The following is a 19,487-nucleotide window of genomic DNA, read 5'->3' as shown; positions in this document are numbered from 1 at the left end:
AGGAACCTTGGGTAACCCGCAAGGGTCGGCGCCCAGGGCGCGCGTGCGCAGTCGCTTTTGGAGCGCTTTCCCCCCTCCCCTTTCCCCAACCCCTTGCGCCACCCCTACCATCCGTTCCTCTCTCCGCAGCCCTGTCACCCAGAGACGGCTGGCCCTACCCTCGGGCAAGTCACGAAGGAAACCAGCTCTTGACGAGGGCGGCAGTCGCTACTAGGCCGCCGCCGCCGCCTAGGGCACATTGAGATTGTCTGAGCGCCGCCCGCGCCGTGTCTAAAGTTGTATCCCCCGCCGCTCCCGCCCCTTCCGCCGCTCGCGTGCACGCACGGCCGGCCCACGGAGCGCCCGGGTTGGTTGCGGCGGCGATCGCGGCGGCGGCGGCCTAGAGAGCGGTAGTGGTTGCTGCTCTTGTTTTAATAGTTCCCTCCGCCCCCTCCCGTCGGACGCTGTTGTGTGGTTGCCGTACAAAAATCAACTTTATTGTTCCTCAGCCCCACCTCCCGGCGCGGCGCGCCTACTCAGGATGTACTGAGGCAGAGGGGAGGAAGGCGGCGGCGGGTCGCAGTCGCGGTCCCTCTCCTCCGAGCGCCCGGCCGGAGGGGAGGGAGTCACGATGTCTGGGAGTCGCCAGGCCGGGTCGGGCTCAGCCGGGACCAGCCCTGGCTCCTCTGCGGCCTCCTCGGTGACTTCCGCCTCCTCGTCCTTATCCTCTTCACCGTCGCCCCCTTCCGTAGCGGCTTCGGCCGCGGCGCTGGGGTCCGGCGGGGCGGCCCAGGCCGCGGGCTCCGGCGGCTTCGGGGGCCCGGTGCGGCCTGTGCTGGTGGCGGCCGCGGTGTCCGGCAGCGGCGGCGGGAGCGGCGGCGGGGCGGTGTCCGCGGGCCTGTCCCGGCTCAGCTGCGCAGCCAGGCCCAGCGCCGGCGTAGGAGGGAGCAGCTCCAGCCTAGGGAGCGGCAGCAGGAAGCGACCTCTGCTTGCCCCCCTGTGCAACGGGCTCATCAACTCCTACGAGGACAAAAGCAACGACTTCGTCTGGTGGGTTGGACGAACAGCCTCCTCGCCCTCTCTGCGTTAGGAGTTTCTGCTCTTGGGGCTGCTGGGGTCCGGGGTGAGGGCGGTCTGTTGGGCGCTGTGGCGGTGTCTGCAGAGGCATTCGAGCGTTTGCAGCGGTTGGTGGGCTGAGGTGGGGGAATGTTGGAGTCCTGACGCAGGGTGGGAGTACTAAAGAGGTCAGTGCTGGTGGGGAGAAGTGAAGGGAGGTTAGGGAATAATAAATAGGGGGGGAGATGAAAGGCCAAATTAATGGCTGTGCATGAAAGGGGAAAGCTGGGCACGGAGGTTGGGCCTTGAATTTTCTGCCTCGCTGGTGAATTAGGTACCCTGTCAGTCCGGATTTCTCGTTGAGGTGAATTAAACTTGTAAAGGGAGAGGATTAAGCTTCCCGGGATGCTGAGGGAGGGAGTTGTGGGTCAGAATTTGCTTATTGAAGCATGGTAGATGATGCTCTAAACATGGGTATGGCTGTTTTAAGAAGTGGTATTTGATGTAAATATCCATCGTGTGTACGTGTAAATTATCTCCTCCTGCTTCAAAGGCTGGGTCACTTTTAAATTTGTTGTTGAGGCTCCTGTAGTCAAGAGAGTCTGTTCACAACAACTTCCACCTCTCAACTGAATGTCTTGAAAGAGGGGACCACGTTTATTAAGTATCATCCATGTGTCAGATGTGACTGCACTACACTTGTATTAACACATCAGCGTATACTGGAACGTCGGATTTGAGAAAAGCTAGGAATTAGATGTGTTGTCATCGTAGTTAGCATCTTGAATGCTACGCAGTAGTCCTGTTATGACATTTGGCATAGAGGGATTATACATATTAAGTGAAAAATGGAGTTGATTGTCTTGCTTGAGAGTGTTTCCATTTTCGTTGGGTTTTGTGTTCAAAATCCAATTCAAATGGTAAGATTGCAAGAAAGGATTTGCTTTTAGCTGAGTGAGAACTGGTAGGATTTTGTGCTTTTCCTCTGGAGGAAATTGTTGATAGAATAGAATACTAGTGATGTAGGAAGTTGGCTTGCACTGTCACTATACGGGAAGTTGATTCACTTCAGGGTTGAAGATGGTCCAAGTTGTTGTCATTAAATATGATAAGACTAGAAGTTGGGACTATAGGAAAGTTATTGATTAGGCTTATAGTTTCTAGTTCTTGCAGTAAAAATACCTTTATTCATACTTTTGCTTTCGTCATAAATTATTCTGGATTCAGAATTGATTCATTTTTCACTGAAACTGGGCCATAATTGTAATTTGTAAATAATTTGAGCAGCTTATCGTTGGGTATAAGATGTGTTTGTGTTCATAGCCAGTAGAGAATCCCATAAGATAAAGTAGAAGCTAATGAAACAAAGTGAGGGTTTGCACAGTTTGTCTTTTTAGCCACCATTTGCATTTCACTTTTTAGTAGGTTAAAAGAAAACAAACATGCCAGCATCCATATAGGTACACTAAGATAGTGTGAAAGGTGTGAGAAAGAAGGAAATTAATCATTCATTCAACAGATATTTCTTTGGCACTCACTGTCTGCCAGGCACTGTATGCATCTCATTATACTTACTATAAGCCATTTTATAGGAAGTTGGAGAGGGATGGGAGAGTATAAGCAGCTGGCACTAATTTTTATTGTTTAGGGGTAAGATTATTAAAATCTTTATTAGTCTGTCAACTAATTTTTAAAAATTAAAATCCAGTCTCTTGAGTCTTAACCTGTTGTTTAGATTTTTCTGCTTCCTTTTTTTTTTTTTGCGGTACGCGGGCCTCTCACTGTCGTGGCCTCTCCCGTTGCGAGCACAGGCTCCGGACGTGCAGGCTCAGCGGCCGTGGCTCACGGGCCCAGCCGCTCCGCGGTATGTGGGATCTTCCCGGACCGGGGCATGAACCTGCGTCTCCTGCGTTGGCAGGCGGACTCTCAACCACTGCGCCACCAGGGAAGCCCCTTCTGCTTTCTTTTATATTCCAAGAGGAAGTGTCCAGTGAGAGTCATGAGTTAAAAATTCCGAATATTTCACTTTCTAAGAATTTCATAGTCCTCTGTTTCTTTTTCTGGTGAGGTTGAATATTCAGAAGAATTCATTAATGGAAATCAGTTTTCCTGATTCTCCAGCTAGATTTGATTTGGCCAAGCATTTGGGGCAGGAAGGTGAGGATTAGGCAAGGCCCAAGGAATCCTTTTCATTTCTAATTGGCTCTGGGTGGTTGGTCTTGTCTGCTTCAAGGTCAAACTGTGAACCAATCCAAATTATTCTAAGCTTTTACAGCTAAATGAAGCTTAAGTTTGAATAATGATAACAATTCCTTATTCATCATATTTTAAAGATATGTTTATACTTCATGTTTCATTTTATCCTAGAGCAATTCTGTGAAGTTATATAGAACTTCCAACTTTATATAATACTAATATAATTGTATTCTCATTGAGGTACAGAGAAGTTAAGTAACTTGGTTTTAGATTGGGTAGCTCAAGGACAAAATTAAAACTCGTATCTCTGAATTCTCAATTTAGTGCTTTCTTTGTATGGAATTTAAAAATTTCATATCTATAAGTTGAAGTACATGTATTTAGCTTCGTGGTTCTTAAATGTGGTAGACTGAAGGGAAACAGCTGTTTCATAATCACAGGAGATAAATGTCTTTATCCTTAACTACTCTCTCCCCTTGCCTGTCTGCTTGCCCATGTCCCAACAGGACAAAACTGAATTGGAGGCTGGAGTGGGCAGTGTAGTTTGCAGAAGCTCCCTTGTTAATAATGATACGTCCTCTTCCCCTCCTTGAGAATGGTTGATTTAAGGTCAAATGCCTAATTATCAATAATACATATTGGCCTCTCCTGACTCATATTTGAAAGTAAGTTTATATTTAATTGCAGAATTGATGAACATTTTAGGGATTTATAGTTTTTACTTTAATATTTCTTTCAAACAAAGGATTGAAAGTATCGTCAAGTTGCAGATAATTCTAACAGTGTTTTATAGATGGAGACTCTGTAGTACAGTAGAGAGTAGTATATAGCTTGAAGTTGGATAAATCTTGGACATTCAAAGGAAGTCTTTGTTACTTTGATTTTTCAAATTTTTCTTACATGATTCATTTAAATTACGATTCATTTAAATTCGTTTAAATTATGTTTAAATAGCCTGTGTTTGAAAGACAATTTCTTTCTTTTATGTTATCACATTACTACTGCCTCTGCATTAGCTTTTCCAACCCCCTGAAATAACCTTTTCTACCTCTTCAAGTCCCAGATACTCTCTGAGTTGTAGCAGAAATAAGTATTTTTAGGTAGATAGTAAGCCCCTTGTGGGAAGGTTACCTCTGCCTGATAAAATGTAGGTAGAATCTACATGAAATCCATCTACCATTTAATAAATTCTCATGTCAACTATTAAAAATGGACTATCCTGAAGGAGCTCACGATTTAACGTGAAGAAAGACTTTTAATCACATAATTATAGTATCACATCCTGGCATTATTGCTTCTCTTAGTACCATGGCAGATGCTAAATACTTTTCTGAATTCAGATGTTGTCTCACGGTCCTCAACATAGCACTGCAGGCAGCCACTACCTATTAATTACATTTAGCCCTAAAGATGAAATCTGTTGACCATTCTTGCTACTATAACTGTTTTCCAAACTATTAAAAAGTGAAATAAAATAGCAGGTATCATAGAACCTGTCATTATAAAGATAGTTTGATGAAACTTTTGGTTACATATTTATGTACAATGTATAAGTACTTACTGGGTATGAGGCCTCAGTTTAGTTTAAGGATGGGCTTTTGGCTCAAAGCTCAGTTCGTATAGTTAATAATGGTGGTATCAGTATTTATATCCAGACGTTTTGGCTCAAAGCTCAAGTTCTTAACCACTATATTGCTTTGCCCTTCAGAGGCTGGAGATTTTGTTTAAAATCAGCTTTATTAAGATATAATTTGCATACCATAGCAGTCACCAGTTTTAAGTGTATAGTTCAATGAATTTGACAAGTGAATACGTCTATGTTACCACCGTAATCAAGATACAGAACATTTCCATCACACTAGAAAGTTCAGTGTGCTACACCTTAGCACTCTGTCTTCGAACCTCATCTCTGACACCTGGCAACTGGTCATCTGTTTTCTATCAATATAGTTTTGCCTTTTCTAGGATATTATATTAATGGAGTCATTCAGTATGTAGACTTTTGTGCCTGACTTATTTGGAGTAATGTTTTTGAGATTCAATAATGTTGAATGTCTCACTAATTTTCTTTTAATTGCTGAGTAGTATTCCATTACATGGATATAACGTGATTTCTTTATATACTCATCAGTTAAAAGATATTTGAGTTTCTTTGTTTCTAAAGTTTTCAGTGATTGTAAAGAAAGCTGTTGTAAACATTCACATTCAGTTTTCTGTGTGGACCTGTCTTCACATCTCTTGGGTAAATACATAGGAGTGTATTGCTGGGTTGTATTCCCAAGTGTATATTTAGCATTATAAGAAACTGCAAAACTGTTTTCTAAAGTGACTATCATTTTGCATTTCTACCAGCAATATATGAGTTTCAGTTCCACATTCTTGCCAACACTTGCTGTTTTCAGTCTTTCAAATTTCAGTCATTCTAGTAGGCGTGTGTAGTAGTATCTTATTGTCATAATTTGCATGTAAGTCCTAAATATTGTGATGTTTTCTCCCAGTCTGTTGTTTTCTTTTTAGTTTTCTGAGCAGTCTTCTGAAGTGCAAAAGTTTAAAATTTTAAGTCCAATTTATGGACTTTTTTCTTTTACAGTCTATGGCTTTTGTGTTCTATTGAAGAAATTGTTGTCTGAGTCTTCTTGTATATTCTAGAAGCTTTATAGCTTTTTTGTGGTTAGGTATATAATCATTTCATGTTAATTTTTATATACTGTGTGTGGTAAGGGTTGGAGATTTTTTCCCTCCACTGTAGATGTCCAGTTATTGTAGCACCCATTTGTTGAAAAGACCATGTTTGTTCATTCAATTTTCTTGGAACCTTTCTCAAAAATTAATTAATATGTGTAAGTTTATTTCTGGAGTCTTTATTCCGTTCCATTGATCTATGTGTTTATCCTTATGCTAGTACCACATTGTCTGGATTTCTGTATCATTGTTGTAAATCTTGAAATCAGATAGTGTAGTTTTGTTCCTCTATTTCAAAGTTGATTTAGTTATCTAGGGTGTTTGCATTTCCACATAGATTTTAGCTTACCAATTTCTTAAAAAAAAGCATGCTGGGATTTTAATTTGAGTTACTTTGAATCTATGACCCAATTTGGGAAGATTTGACATCTTAACAATATTGAATTTTTGAGCCATAAACATAGTATGTTTCTCCAGTTATTTAGGTCTTTAATTCCTCTTAGCAGAGTTTTATAGTTATCAGTTTCTGGATCTTAAACATGTTTTGTTAAACTTACTCCTAAGTAGTTCATGTTTTTGATGCTGTTGTGTTATTTTAATTTCTAATTAAAAATTGCTAATTTGCTATTCAATTTCTAATTGTTGCTAATATAAAAATAAAATTTATTTTTGTGTATTGACCTTGTGTCCTGTGAATTGTTAAGTTCACTTATTACTTCTAATAGTTTTTTGGTAGAACCGATGTGATTTTCTGAGAAGACAATCATGTCATCTGAAAATCAATATAGTTTTACTTCTTTCTTTTCCAATTTTATGCCCTATTTACTGATTTTTTTTAAAGAGATATTTTGTATTTTTATTTATGGGTGATATTCGTCTATGGTTTTCTTATAATATACATATATTTACTTTATATATTTTGGTTTTGATATCAGGGTGTATTAGTTTACTAGGGCTGCTATAACATAATTACAGACTGGGTAGCTTAAAAAATAGAAAGTTATTTTCTCAACAGTTTTAGAGGCTAGGTGTCCAAGATCAAGGTGTTGTCAGGTTTGGGTTCTTCTGAGGCTTTTCTCCTTGACTTGCTGATGATGGCCACCTTCTTCACATGGTTGTCCCTGGGGCTGTGTGTTGTCTGTATCCTAATCTCTTATAAGGACACCAGTCATATTGGGATTAGGTCCCACATATATGACCTCATTTTACCGTAATTAGCTCTTTAAAGCCCAGTCTCCAAATATAGTCTTCTGAGGTACTGAGGGCTAGGATTTCAATGTATGGATTTGGGAGAGGATACAGTTCAGCTCACCTCTGTCTTCTGAAAGAGTTTGTGGATTGGTATGTTTCATTCTTGTCTGGTAGAATTCATCAGTGAAGCCATAGTTTTTGTGGCAAGGTTTTTATTTACTATTTCAGTTTCTTTAATTGATAAAGGGCTATTCAGGTTCTTTATTTCTTAAGTGAGCTTTGGTAATTTGCTAAGGGATTTCTCCGTTTCACCCAAGCAATTGAATTTGTTGGCATAAGTTCATAATACTTTTTTTGTTTATTGGAATTTTATTTTATTTATTTATTTTATACAGCAGGTTCTTATCAGTTATCTAGTTTATACATATTAGTGTATATATGTCAATCCCAATCTCCCAATTCATCACACCCCCCCACCCCCCGCTTTCCCCCCTTGTCCATACATTTGTTCTCTACACCTCTGCTTCTGCCTTCCAAACTGGTTCATCTGTACCTTTTTTCTAGATTGCACATATATGCGTTAATATACAATATTTGATTTTCTCTTTCTGACTTAGGCTTTAATACTTCTTTATGTTTTAAATGTTTGTAGGATTTGGAGGGATGTCCCTTCTTTCATTCCTGATATTGGTAATTTGTGTTTTCCCTGTTTTTTTCCTTGAACAGTTTAGCCAGAGGATTGTCAGGTTTTTTTTTTTTTTTTTTGGCGGAACGCGGGCCTCTCACTGTTGTGGCTTCTCCCGTTGCGGAGCACAGGCTCCAGACGCGCAGGCTCAGCGGCCATGGCTCACGGAACCAGCCGCTCCACGGCATGTGGGATTTTCCCGGACCGGGGCACGAACCCGTGTCCCCTGCATCGGCAGACGGACTCCCAACCACTGCGCCACCAGGGAAGCCCAGGATTGTCAGTTTTATTAATCTTTTCAAATAACTGGTTTTGGTATTATTGATTTTCTAAATGTCCATTTTCTATTTCCCTGATATTTGGCTTTATTTTTATTCTACTTAGAGTTTCATCATTTTCTGGCTTCTGACTACAGAATCTTAGATAATTTTGGCCTTTTCTAAGAAAAACATTTAATTTTATTAGTTTCCCTTTCTAATCCCTGCATTAATTTTCATTTCCACTGATTTTTTTTAAAACTATTTTTGGTTATTTATTTATTTATTTACTAATGGCTGCATTGGGTCTTCGTTGCTGCGTGCAAGCTTTCTCTTATTGTGGCGAAGGGGGGCTATTTTTCGTTGCAGTGCGTGGGCTTCTCATTGCAGTTGCTTCTCTTGTTGCGGTGCACGGGCTTCAGTAGTTGTGGCATGTGAGCTCAGTAGTTGTGGCTCGTGGGCTTTAGAGAGCAGGCTCAGTAGTTGTGGCACACAGGCTTAGTTGCCCCGTGGCATGTGGAGGCTTCCCGGACCAGGGTTCTAACCCGGGTCCCCTGCATTGGCAGGTGGATTCTTAACCACTGTGCCACCAGGGAAGTCCCCATTGTGATTTCTTATTTGAAGAATGGGTTATTTAGAAATGTTTTAATTTCTAAATGAGAATTTTCTGGATATTCTGTTATTAAGTTCTAATATAATTCAATTTCATTCAGAGAATATGAATTGTGTGAATTCAGTCCTTTTAAATTTATTGAGACTTGTTTCATGGTTCACGGTAAGCTTTATCTTGGTTAATGTTCCATATGCATTTAAAAAAATGAGTTTTCTGCAGTGTGTAGACTGGTATATTCTATAAATGTCAAGTTTGTTGATGTGTTAAACTCTGTATACTCCTACTGATTTTCTATATACTTGTTCGGTCAGTTACTGAAAGGGGTGTTAAAATCTTTAACCATTCCAAGTGTAATTGTGGGTTTTGCTGTGTTTCCTTGCAATTCTGTCAATTTTGTTTCACGTATTTTGAAACTTTATTAGTAGGGCACATGCATTTAGAGTTGGTGGATTGATCCCTTTATTATTTTGAAATGTCCTTGCTTATTCCTGGTAATAATTGTTCTGAAATCTATTTAGTCTGATAGTATAACCTCTCCAGCTTTCTTTAAGTGTTTACATGGCATGTTTTTTTGTCCTTCACTACTTCTTTATCTGTTTTAATTTTTAAAGTAGGTTTCTTGTAGATAGCATATGTTTGAGTCTTTCTTTTTTATTTATTATGACAATTTGCCTTTTAAGTGGCTTGGTTAGACTTTTTGCATTTTAACATAATTATGATGTGCTTGGTTTTATGTGTATGTCTTGCTTGCTCTTTGTTTTCTGTTTGTCCCCTCTATTCTTCTATTCCTTTTTTGTCTTTTTTCCTTCTTTTCCTGCCTTCTTTTGGATTAATTGGGTGTTTTGAAGATTTCTGTTTTGTTCTACAGTTGACTTATTAGTGATAGCTGTGTGGGATGTGTGTGTCTTTTGGGGGGGAGTGTTTGCTCTACGGTTTATAGTACTCATTTTTAATTTTTTATATTCTAAAATCATGTTATGTCATTTCACATACACTGTAAGAATCTTGTAATAGTATGCTTCCATTCTGTAGGATCCATTCCAGTTACTCCCTCAATAGTTCTCTATTCCTTTTTTAAAAAAAATTGAGTTAAAATTCATACCTCATAAAATTCACCATTTTAACCACTTAAACTGTGCAATTCAGTACATTGACAGTGTTGTGAAGCCATCATCACTATCTACTCCCAGAATATTTTCATCACACCAAAAGGAAACCCTATATGCATTAAGCAGTCACTCTCCTTCTTGTCCCTTGGCAACCACTAATTTGCCTTCTGTCTCTACAGATTTGCGTGTTTTTTGGACATTTCATATAAATGGAATTATACAATATGTGGTCTTTTGTATCCGGTGCCTTTCATGGCCTATGTTGGGTGCTCTTCTGAATTAATGACTAAAATATAGCAGTTAAATCTTGTTGGAATTGGCTTGAAACAATATATTGGGTCAATCATATTTTGTTTAAGGAATTTGAAATAAAAAAAAACACTTGAATTGGCCTATATGAAAAAAAAATAAAGTTCTTGTTGTAGTGCTGGTGCTGGAAGGGCTATATAGTTGACCCTTGAGTAACGCAGAGGTTGGGGTGCCCACCTTCTGCCTAGTGGAAAATCCACTTTAACTTACAGTCAGCCCTCCATATCCGCAGTCCCTCTGCATCTGTGCTTTCAACCAACTGCAGATTGTGCAGTACTGTAGTACTCAGTATTGAAAAAAATCTGTGTGTAAGCCGACCCACGCAGTTCAAACCTGTGTCATTCAAGGGTCAGTTGTATATTGCAAGCTGATATCCTTGAGAAGCAGAAAAAGAAGCATTAGTCACATAAAGAGTAGAGCACTACCTTCTTCGTAAAAACACCAAATGGTGGATGATGCTGGTGCTGCGGAGGGCCTGGAGGCCCCAGGGGCCCTGGAATAGGAGGCTGCAGTGGCTTCTGCAGAGGCTTCAGCAGCGGCCTCCGGGCCCAGGGTCGTGGTCGGGGCCGAGGCCAAGGAGCTTGCAGAGGCAAGGCTGAGGATAAGGAGTGGCTCCCTGTCACCAAGCTGAGCTGTCTGGTCAAGGACATGAAGATCAGGTCCCTGGAGGAGATCTGTCTCTTCTCTCTGCCCATCAAGGAATCCGAGATCATTGACTTTTTCTTGGGGGCATCCCTCAAGGACGAGGTTTTGAAGATTATGCCTGTGCAAAAGCAGACCTGTGCTGGCCAGCAGATCTGGTTCAAGGCATTTGTTGCCATTGGGGATTACAACGGACATGCTGGTTTGGGTGTAGAGTGCTCTAAGGAGGTAGCCATTGCTATCAGTGGGGCCATCATTCTGGCCAAGCTCTCCATCATCCCCGTGCGGCGAGGCTACTGGGGGAACAAGATCGGCAAGCCCCATACCATCCCTTGCAAGGTGACTGGCCGCTGTGGCTCAGCGCTGGTGTGCCTCATCCCTGCCCCCAGGGCCACTGGCATCGTCTCAGCCCCTGTGCCCAAGAAGATGATGGTTAGAATTGATGACTACTATGCCTCTGCCGGGGCTGCACCGCCGCCCTGGGCAACTTCACCAAGGCCACTTTTGATGCCATTTCCAAGACCTACAGTTATCTCACTCCTGATTTCTGGAAAGATGGTGTTCACCAAGTCTTTGTATCAGGAATTCACTGACCATCTTGTAAAGACTCACACCAGAGTTTTCGGGCAGAGGACCCAGGCTCCAGCTGTAGCCACCACATCGTTTTCTATGAGAAAAATAAAGTGAATGAAGCCAGTTTAAAAAAAAAAGTGGAGCACTAGTGAAGATGTGTATTCCATATAAGTGCACTGAAGTCCCTAGATCCACCTTGAATCTAAGACCAGGTCCTGTGAGCCCTGGTCATGGTGTTTGCTATGAGATAATTCTTATTTTTCCACTTATATTATAGCTACACAAGCCTAATTAAAATTATTCGCCAACTCTAAGCCTTTAGTCATTAGAACTGATGCTCTGTTTGAGTAGAGAAACGTTGGGAGTGTGTGAGTAGAATAAGATCCAGGAAGAGATTGAGAGTGTATTGGAGTCATTTCACACTGGGAGGAATCAGTAGTGACACTCTTTGGCCATATTTGGTTTCCTGATCCAGGCTACTTTTTTTGAGGGGGGTTGGAGGGGACGGAACACCAGAGATTGCTTCCCTTATCTTTTTTTTTTTTTTTTTTTTGCGGTACGCGGGCCTCTCACTGTTGTGGCCTCTCCCGTTGTGGAGCACAGGCTCCGGACGTGCAGGCTCAGCGGCCGTGGCTCACGGGCCTAGCTGCTCCGCGGCATGTGGGATCCTCCCGGACCGGGGCACGAACCCATGTCCCCTGCATCGGCAGGCGGACTCTCAACCACTGCACCACCAGGGAAGCCCTTCCCCTGCTTATCTTTTCATGCCTATCATTTGTATTGATCATGGTGTCCTTTTTTTCCTATACTATGTGGTCTCGTTTTTTGTTTTTTTTTAAAGAAAACTCTGCCCCTGAAGCTAGCACACAGCTATTTTGAATACACTCCCCCTCTTTTTTTTTTTTAAAGATTTCATTGTTAAATTAGAGTCTAAGAAGTTTGCCTTCTATTCCTTTTCTTCCTTACCTTTCCTATCCTTATTCATAGAATCCTGTGACATAAACCAAAGTTAAATACAGGTCTTAGTGGAGATAGGAAAAAAATCTCATTGCAAAATACCAAATAAACTTAATTTTTATTAAAAGAGACTTCTAAGATTTTTAGGGCTTTTTATCATATCAAATGAAACAGGAAGGAGTGAGATGAATGGACAGAGGCTGGAACTTAACTGCTGCCTGTGAAGATTGGTGCTGGGGATTTAGTGTTACCAGTGTAGGTGTTAAAAAATGATTTGAGGTTTATTATTTTCCTTTTCATTTATTTCCTTGTCTTTCAGTTCTGAATCCACCTGGGGCCAGTTGAGAATGGAGGATGGCTTGGGGATGGTCACAAAACAGCTGGTTTAAGGGGAAGGAGGCAGCTAGAGAAATGTCAAGTTTTGGACATTTTGAGAGGAAAGAAGAAACATTTCTGTGGCTACTGACTTTTGCTGCGTGTCTTTCACTCTTGAAAGGATGTATATAAATTTCAGCATATTCAAAATAGTTGTTTCCAAGGTTTTCTATATGTTGATAGTGATTTGAAATTTCATGGTCACAGTGATGCATGTAAGTATTTGTTTCCTTTATCTTCTGAGATCATAGCATGAGGCAAAGGGCACTGGACTTGGCATTAAAAGCCCTGAGATGTAACTTCCGGCAAATATATGTTTGACTTAGAGCATGTTTTTTCATTTATAAATTGAGATGTAGTGATATTCCATTATAGGATTGTGAGGTTTAGATTATATAATAATACATGTATAAAGACATTGTAAATTATAAAATCACGGAAAGGAATCAGGTGGTGTTTGCCAGGATTTCACATTTGGTACCAAAATATGAAAGTGGTTCTTTGGTCCTGTTAGGTAAGATGTAACCACTCCCTATTTTCCTAAATAACTCTAAATTGTACCTGGCTCTGATTATCTTGATGTTATGTTTTTTAGTACTTAACCTTTGAAAGATTGAATGCTTGGTTACTTAGAACCAGTACTACCGTGAGACAGTTGACACATTTTGTGGAACTGTAATGGAGTTAGTGTCAGTACCAAAATATATATGGATTGAGCAATGTCCTTATTATTGTACCATTTATTATTACTATACCATTTGATAAGTTTGGATACTGCTTTTGAAGCAGGTAATACATTAAAAAGTTAGGCAGAGTATAAATAAGGCACTGATTAAAAGTTTAACTTGAGAGTCAAACTGATTGCCATAAGACCCTTGCTTAACTGAGATGATGTGCCTTATAAATAGAAAATAGTAGAATTAAATAATTTTCTGTATCTATATCTGTTCTGCATTGTTGGTTTTTAAATGCAGTTAAATGACACACATAACCTTTTGGCGAGCTTAAGGTTGTGCACTATAATATCTACCTTCAGTTTTGGCAGTTGGTATGAAAATGTCTTCTTCACAAGATTGAACTGAAGATCATTATTTTAATAAAACAGTGACAAGATGAAAAGTTCAAATAATCACTACTAATAATGGTTTGAATAGTACTAGTTTCACTTTGTGGTCTATCTAAAGTTCTGTGGTAAGGTTGCAAAATCAGATGCCTAAAATGGCCATCTAATTTTCTCTTAAATCAGTATCCATTATGCTTATTTGCTCTTATGTCTTTCTTTTTCTTTATTTCTAAGTTTTTCTGAGTTCTCTCACCTCTTTTCAAATAAGCTTTTCTTCCTAATACTTGGTTTCTGAGGTTATCTAATTGAGAATATTCTTTATCTTTCAATGCTTTTGTCATTTTCTTTATTTTTTTTAGTACATCTTAAAATATTAGATTTTAATTTCCATTTATCTTGTCTTCCTGTTGTGCTTTCGTTGTTTCTAGGGATAGTATTATGCTCCATATTCAACTGTGAACTCTTTGTGCTGCTTATGTTTTAGAGTGATTAAACATAAAATATGTTTCATGCTTATATTCATTGTTACCATTTTTAGAGCTCTTTATTTATTTCTTTGTGTATATTTGCTGTCCCACTTTGTATTTCTTCTTCCTGTAGAACTTACATCAATATATCATGCAGTGAAGGTCTGTGTACGATGAATTCTCTAAGTTATTTGTATTTGAAAAATTACTTGTTTTGTCTTCATATTCAAACATTTTTTTTTGCTGGGTATAAAATTCCAAGTTTAAAGTTTTTTTCATGCAGTATTTTGAAGATGTCACTCCATTGTCTTTGGCGATATATATACAGTGTTTTTAAGTATCAGGTATACAGCAAAGTGATTCAGTTGTACATATATATATATCCTCGTTCAGATTCTTTTCCATTATAGGTTATTGCAAGATATGGAATACAGTTCCCTGTGCTATACAGTAGGTCCTTGTTGTTTACCTATTTTATGTATAGTAGTTTGTACCTGCTTGTTTCAAACTCCTAATTTATCCTGCCCCCTCCCCGCCCCACTATCCCCTTTGGTAATCATAAGTTTGTTTCTGTGTCTGAGTCTGTTTCTGCTTTGTAAATAAGTTTATTTGTATCATTTTTTTAGATTCCATGTGTTAGTAATATCATATAATATTTGTCTTTGTCTGACTTCACTTAATATGATAGTCTCTGGGTCCATCCATGTTGCTGCAAATGGCATTATTTCATTTTTTATGGCTGAGTAATATTCCATTGCATATATATACCACATCTTCTTTATCCATTCATCTGTTGATGGACATTTGGGTTGTTTCCATGTCTTGGCTATTGTAAATAGTGCTGCTATGAACATTGGGGTGCATGTTTCTTTTCAAATTAGAGTTTTCTCTGGATATATGCCCACAAGTGGAATTGCAAAATCATATGGTAACTCTATTTTTAGTTTTTAAGGAATTTCCAGACTGTTTACCATAGTGGATGCACCAATTTACATGCCCAACAGTGTAGAAGGGTTCCTTTTTCTCCACACCCTCTCTAGCATTTATTATTTGTAGACTGGTTAATGATGGCTGTTCTGACTGGTGTGATACCTCATTGTAGTTGTGACTTGCCTTTCTAGTAATTAGTGGTATTGAGCGTCTTTACATGTGCCTGTTGGCCATCTGTATGTCTTCTTTGGAGAAATGTCTGTTTAGGACTTCTGCCCATTTTTTGATTGGGTCTTTTTTTTTTTTTTGATATTGAGTTGCATGAGCTTTCTGTATATTTTGGAAATTAATCCCTTATTGGTAGCATCGTTTGCAAATATTTTCTCCCAGTCTGTAGGTTGTCCTTTTGCTTTGTTTATGGGTTTCTTCGCTGTGCGAAAGCATATAAGTTTGACTAGGTCCCATTTTTTTGTTTTTATTTCCATTTCTCTCGGAGAGGGATCCAAAAAAATATTGCTACGATTTATGTCAAAGAGTGTTCTGCCTGTGTTTTCCTCTAAGAATTTTGTAGTATTTGGTCTTGTATTTAGGTCTTTAATCCATTTTGAGTTTATTTTTGTGTATGGTGTTAGAGAATGTTCTAATTTCATTCTTTCACTTGTACAGGTTTCCCAGCACCGCACTACAGCCGTTTAACGATTGTCACTGGGCAGGCAGTGCCTCTAATACTGGTTATGCTAGAGGTGATGTTTTTGGTAAACAGGCGGGGTTTGTGTTTGCCGAGTTCCTTTTACTTTTTTTAATCTTTCCTTAATGCAAGCCTGTGTTGGGTTAACAGTGTTTTTAATAAATAATTTAGTGTTGGGTTATATTTATTAGCTGTTAATTATCAGTGTACTATCAGTTACTGCTGTAAGCTTGTGCGAGGAGAAGAATTTCTTGTTACTCATGTTAACAGCATTGCTTCTATAGTTATATAGATTAGTCCAATAGTCAGGCTAGGAGTTGATTTACTTATTGTTGGAATTAAAACATTGTTTTATTGTTGAGCTTGAACGCTTTTTCAATTGGTGGCTGCTTTTAGGCCAACTATGGTTTATGTTTATTTTACTCTCTAGTTAAGGTTGTATCCATTTCTAAAAAGCTGTACCTTTTTAGACTAACAATTAAATATACATTGAGACTTGATGTGGTTTTTAGTATTATTTAGCATTGAACTGAAATTCTTTTCTTGGACGACCAGCTATCACCAGGCTCGTTAGGCTTTTCACCTCTACTTATAAGTCTTCTCACTATTTTGCCATATAAATGAGTTCGTTCTAGTTACTGCTCGTAAGTAGCTCATCTGGTTTTGGGTAGTTTAGCTTAAGGTCTCTTTGCTAAGTTGTTACTAGTTAAGTCATTATGCAAAAGGTACAAGGGGTAAGCTTTGCTTTTTTTTACTTTTAGTGTTTCTTTCATCTTTCCTTTATGGTACTTTCTCTATAGCACCATTGGTGGTTGAATTTCTATCTCCTATACTTTAGATGTATAATGAATGTTTTATTTGATTGGTTTACGGTAGTAGCGGTGGGGGGGTGTGGGCTAGATTTAGTTCAAGATATACACGGGTTGTGGAATCTTCTAGGTGTAAACTAGATGCTTTGTTTAAGCTACATCTTGTTTTATCCAAGCACACTTTCCAGTATGCTTACCTTGTTACGACTTGTTTCCTCTCGTATAGTTGCTTAGCATGGGTTAGTAAGCTGGGGCTTTGCTGTGGTACTTGAGGAGGGTGACAGGCGGTGTGTCTGAGCTTCATGGCCTTATTCAATTAAGCACTCTGCTCTTAATTTACTACTAAATCCTCCTTTGGTTTTTAGATTTCATAAAAACTTTCGTGTGAGTATGAGGGGTGTTCTTAGTATAGAAAATGTAGCCCATTTCTTCCCATCCCATAGGTTACACCTTGACCTAACGTTTTTATGTAGGGTAGTTATACTTACTTTCGTTTCCTTTTAGGGTTTGCTGAAGATGGCGGTATATAGACTGAAGTAGCAAGGGTTGGTGAGGTTGATCGGGGTTTATCGGTTACAGAACAGGCTCCTCTAGAGGGATATGAAGCACTGCCAAGTCCTTTGAGTTTTATGCCGTTGCTAGTAGTACTCTGGCGAATAGTCTTGTTCTGTGACTATTTATGTTTACGACTAAGCATAGTGGGGTATCTAATCCCAGTTGGGGTCTTAGCTGTCGTGTAGTCAGATTGTATTAAAGTCACTTTCGTAGTTTAGTTTAGTTTTAATTATGGCTTTTTACAGCTTAATTAAGATTTGACTTTATTCTGTGTGATTCCTTAACACTCTTTACACCGGGTCTCTATTAATTTGGGTCAGTTGTATGACTGCGGTGGCTGGCACGAAGTTTACCAACCCTAGTTATCCTGACGTAGTCAAACTTTCGTTCGTGGCTTAATTTTTATCACTGCTGTGTCCCGTGAGGGTGTGGCTAAGCAAGGTGTTGTGAGCTGCTAGTGTAGCGTGCTTGATACCCGCTCCTTTTGATCTTTGTGATTTGAAGGGCATTCTCACTGGGATGTGGATGCTTGCATGTGTAAGTCTGTTAAGAATTAATAGAAAGGCTGGGACCAAACCTTTATGTTGATGGGGCTGGTGAGCCCATCTAGGCATTTTCAGTGTCTTGCTTTATGAAAAATAAGCTACATTATCCTATGGGATGTGAAAGATGTTCAGATAATTTCATTATGGGGCTTGTGTCAGATTTAGTATTGATTTATAAATAAAATGGTTTGTAGATCTAGAGAGGAACCTGTCTAGGGGTGTGGTGAATATCTAAGCAGATGGTTAGTGTTGTATGGGATAAGGGCGGTTTGATCCACTACGAGATACAGTTTTTTGAGCCCGGGGGGAATAGTGGAGTACTGTGTCCTGTAACCATTAATTTAATTGCACATGTTGGTTGTGCTAGTCAAATAACAAATACATACAAGTCCAGCTACAGTTTGCTTGACTGTGACGAGACCTTTTAAGGTCATAGCTGAGTCTGTGCAAAATCCCCCCCAAAAATAAAAAATACCAAATGTATGAAATCTCAGTTATGTGTGAGCATGGGCTGATTAGTTATTAACCCATCGAGATGTCTTATTTAAGGGGAACAAGCGGGCGATTTTAAGTTAAAATGGTCCTGAAGTAAGAACCAGATGTCTTATAAAGATCACCGTTAGCTACCCCCACGGTTTATGGGCCCCGTGCGAGAAGAGGGATCCCTGCCGAGCAAGTTGCTGGTTTCACGCGGCATGCTGATTAAGCTCGTGATCTAATGGAGGGGCCATAATGTTAGTTGACTTAAACTGATTTAAGGACATGTCCTATGTACGACCAATAATTTATACGTAACATGTAAAATTAATGCAATTCAATACGAGCTTCAACTGCTCGTGGGGAAAATAATTGAATGCACAGTTATACATAGCATGTACATATATACATTTACAGGAAGACGCTATTATTGACATGTGGGAGTACATGTGAGTATGATTTATATGACAAAAGTATTATAAAATAAATTATTTTCATTACTGACATAGCACTGTAGCCTTGTGGTTATTCTACAATAAGCCTTTTTCAGGGAATAGTTTATGTAGAATTTCAGCTTTGGGTGCTGGCGTTGAGGTGTTAATGCTTCTTCCTTGAGTTTTAGGGAGGTGTGGTTTTCTCCTTTTCCGTTTTACAAAGCCGGGGTATTTTGCTACACTACAAAGACTTCATTTTAGGAGTTTATTCTCAATAAGGCTAGTTACTAGGATTAGGAGAAAATATAAGATGGATACTAATTGGCCTACAATTATGTATGGGTGTTCTATGGGTTGGCCTCCAATTCATGTTAGGGTCAGGAGATCTGCGACTAGTACTCAGAATAAAAGTTGGCTGAAGGGTCGGAATATTATGCTTCGTTGTTTGGTTGTGTGGAGTATTGGGATGAATATTAGGATAAGGATTGAGAGTAGTAGGGCTAAAACTCCTCCTAGTTTGTTGGGAATTGATCGTAGGATTGCGTATGCAAATAGGAAGTACCATTCTGGTCTAATGTGTGGTGGGGTGTTGAGTGGCTTTGCTGGGGTGTAGTTGTCGGGGTCTCCTAGTAGGTCAGTTGTGAATAAAGTTAATGTAAGTAGGGTTAAGATTAGTAGTAAGGCACCCAGGATGTCTTTGATTGTGTAGTAGGGGTGAAATGGGATTTTGTCTGTGTTGGATGGAATTCCTGTGGGGTTGTTAGATCCTGTTTCATGGAGGAATAGTAGGTGGACGGCTGCTAGTGCTAGGATGATGAAAGGGAGAATGAAGTGGAAGGCAAAGAAGCGTGTTAGTGTTGCTTTGTCTAGGGAAAAGCCACCTCAGATTCACTCA

General features: G+C 39.6%; 1 protein-coding gene and 1 pseudogene across 1 annotated transcript in view; both read left to right on the top strand.

The window, feature by feature from the left end:
• The first annotated feature begins 551 nt into the window (after positions 1-551).
• Positions 552-19,487, top strand: part of COP1 (COP1 E3 ubiquitin ligase) — a 276,923-nt gene continuing 257,987 nt past the window's right edge. Inside the window, exon 1 of the mRNA XM_065880802.1 lies at positions 552-1,029. Within this exon, the coding sequence (XP_065736874.1) occupies positions 611-1,029 (419 nt within the window). The 5' untranslated portion in view covers positions 552-610. The remainder of the gene's footprint in view (positions 1,030-19,487) is intronic.
• Positions 10,523-11,406, top strand: LOC136132195 (small ribosomal subunit protein uS5 pseudogene; annotated as a pseudogene).

The sequence above is a fragment of the Phocoena phocoena genome, chromosome 1, assembly GCF_963924675.1.
Source record: "Phocoena phocoena chromosome 1, mPhoPho1.1, whole genome shotgun sequence".
Lineage (NCBI taxonomy): Eukaryota > Metazoa > Chordata > Mammalia > Artiodactyla > Phocoenidae > Phocoena > Phocoena phocoena.
Note: the sequence above shows the minus strand (reverse complement) of the source record. Positions and strands in the feature narration are given on the sequence as shown.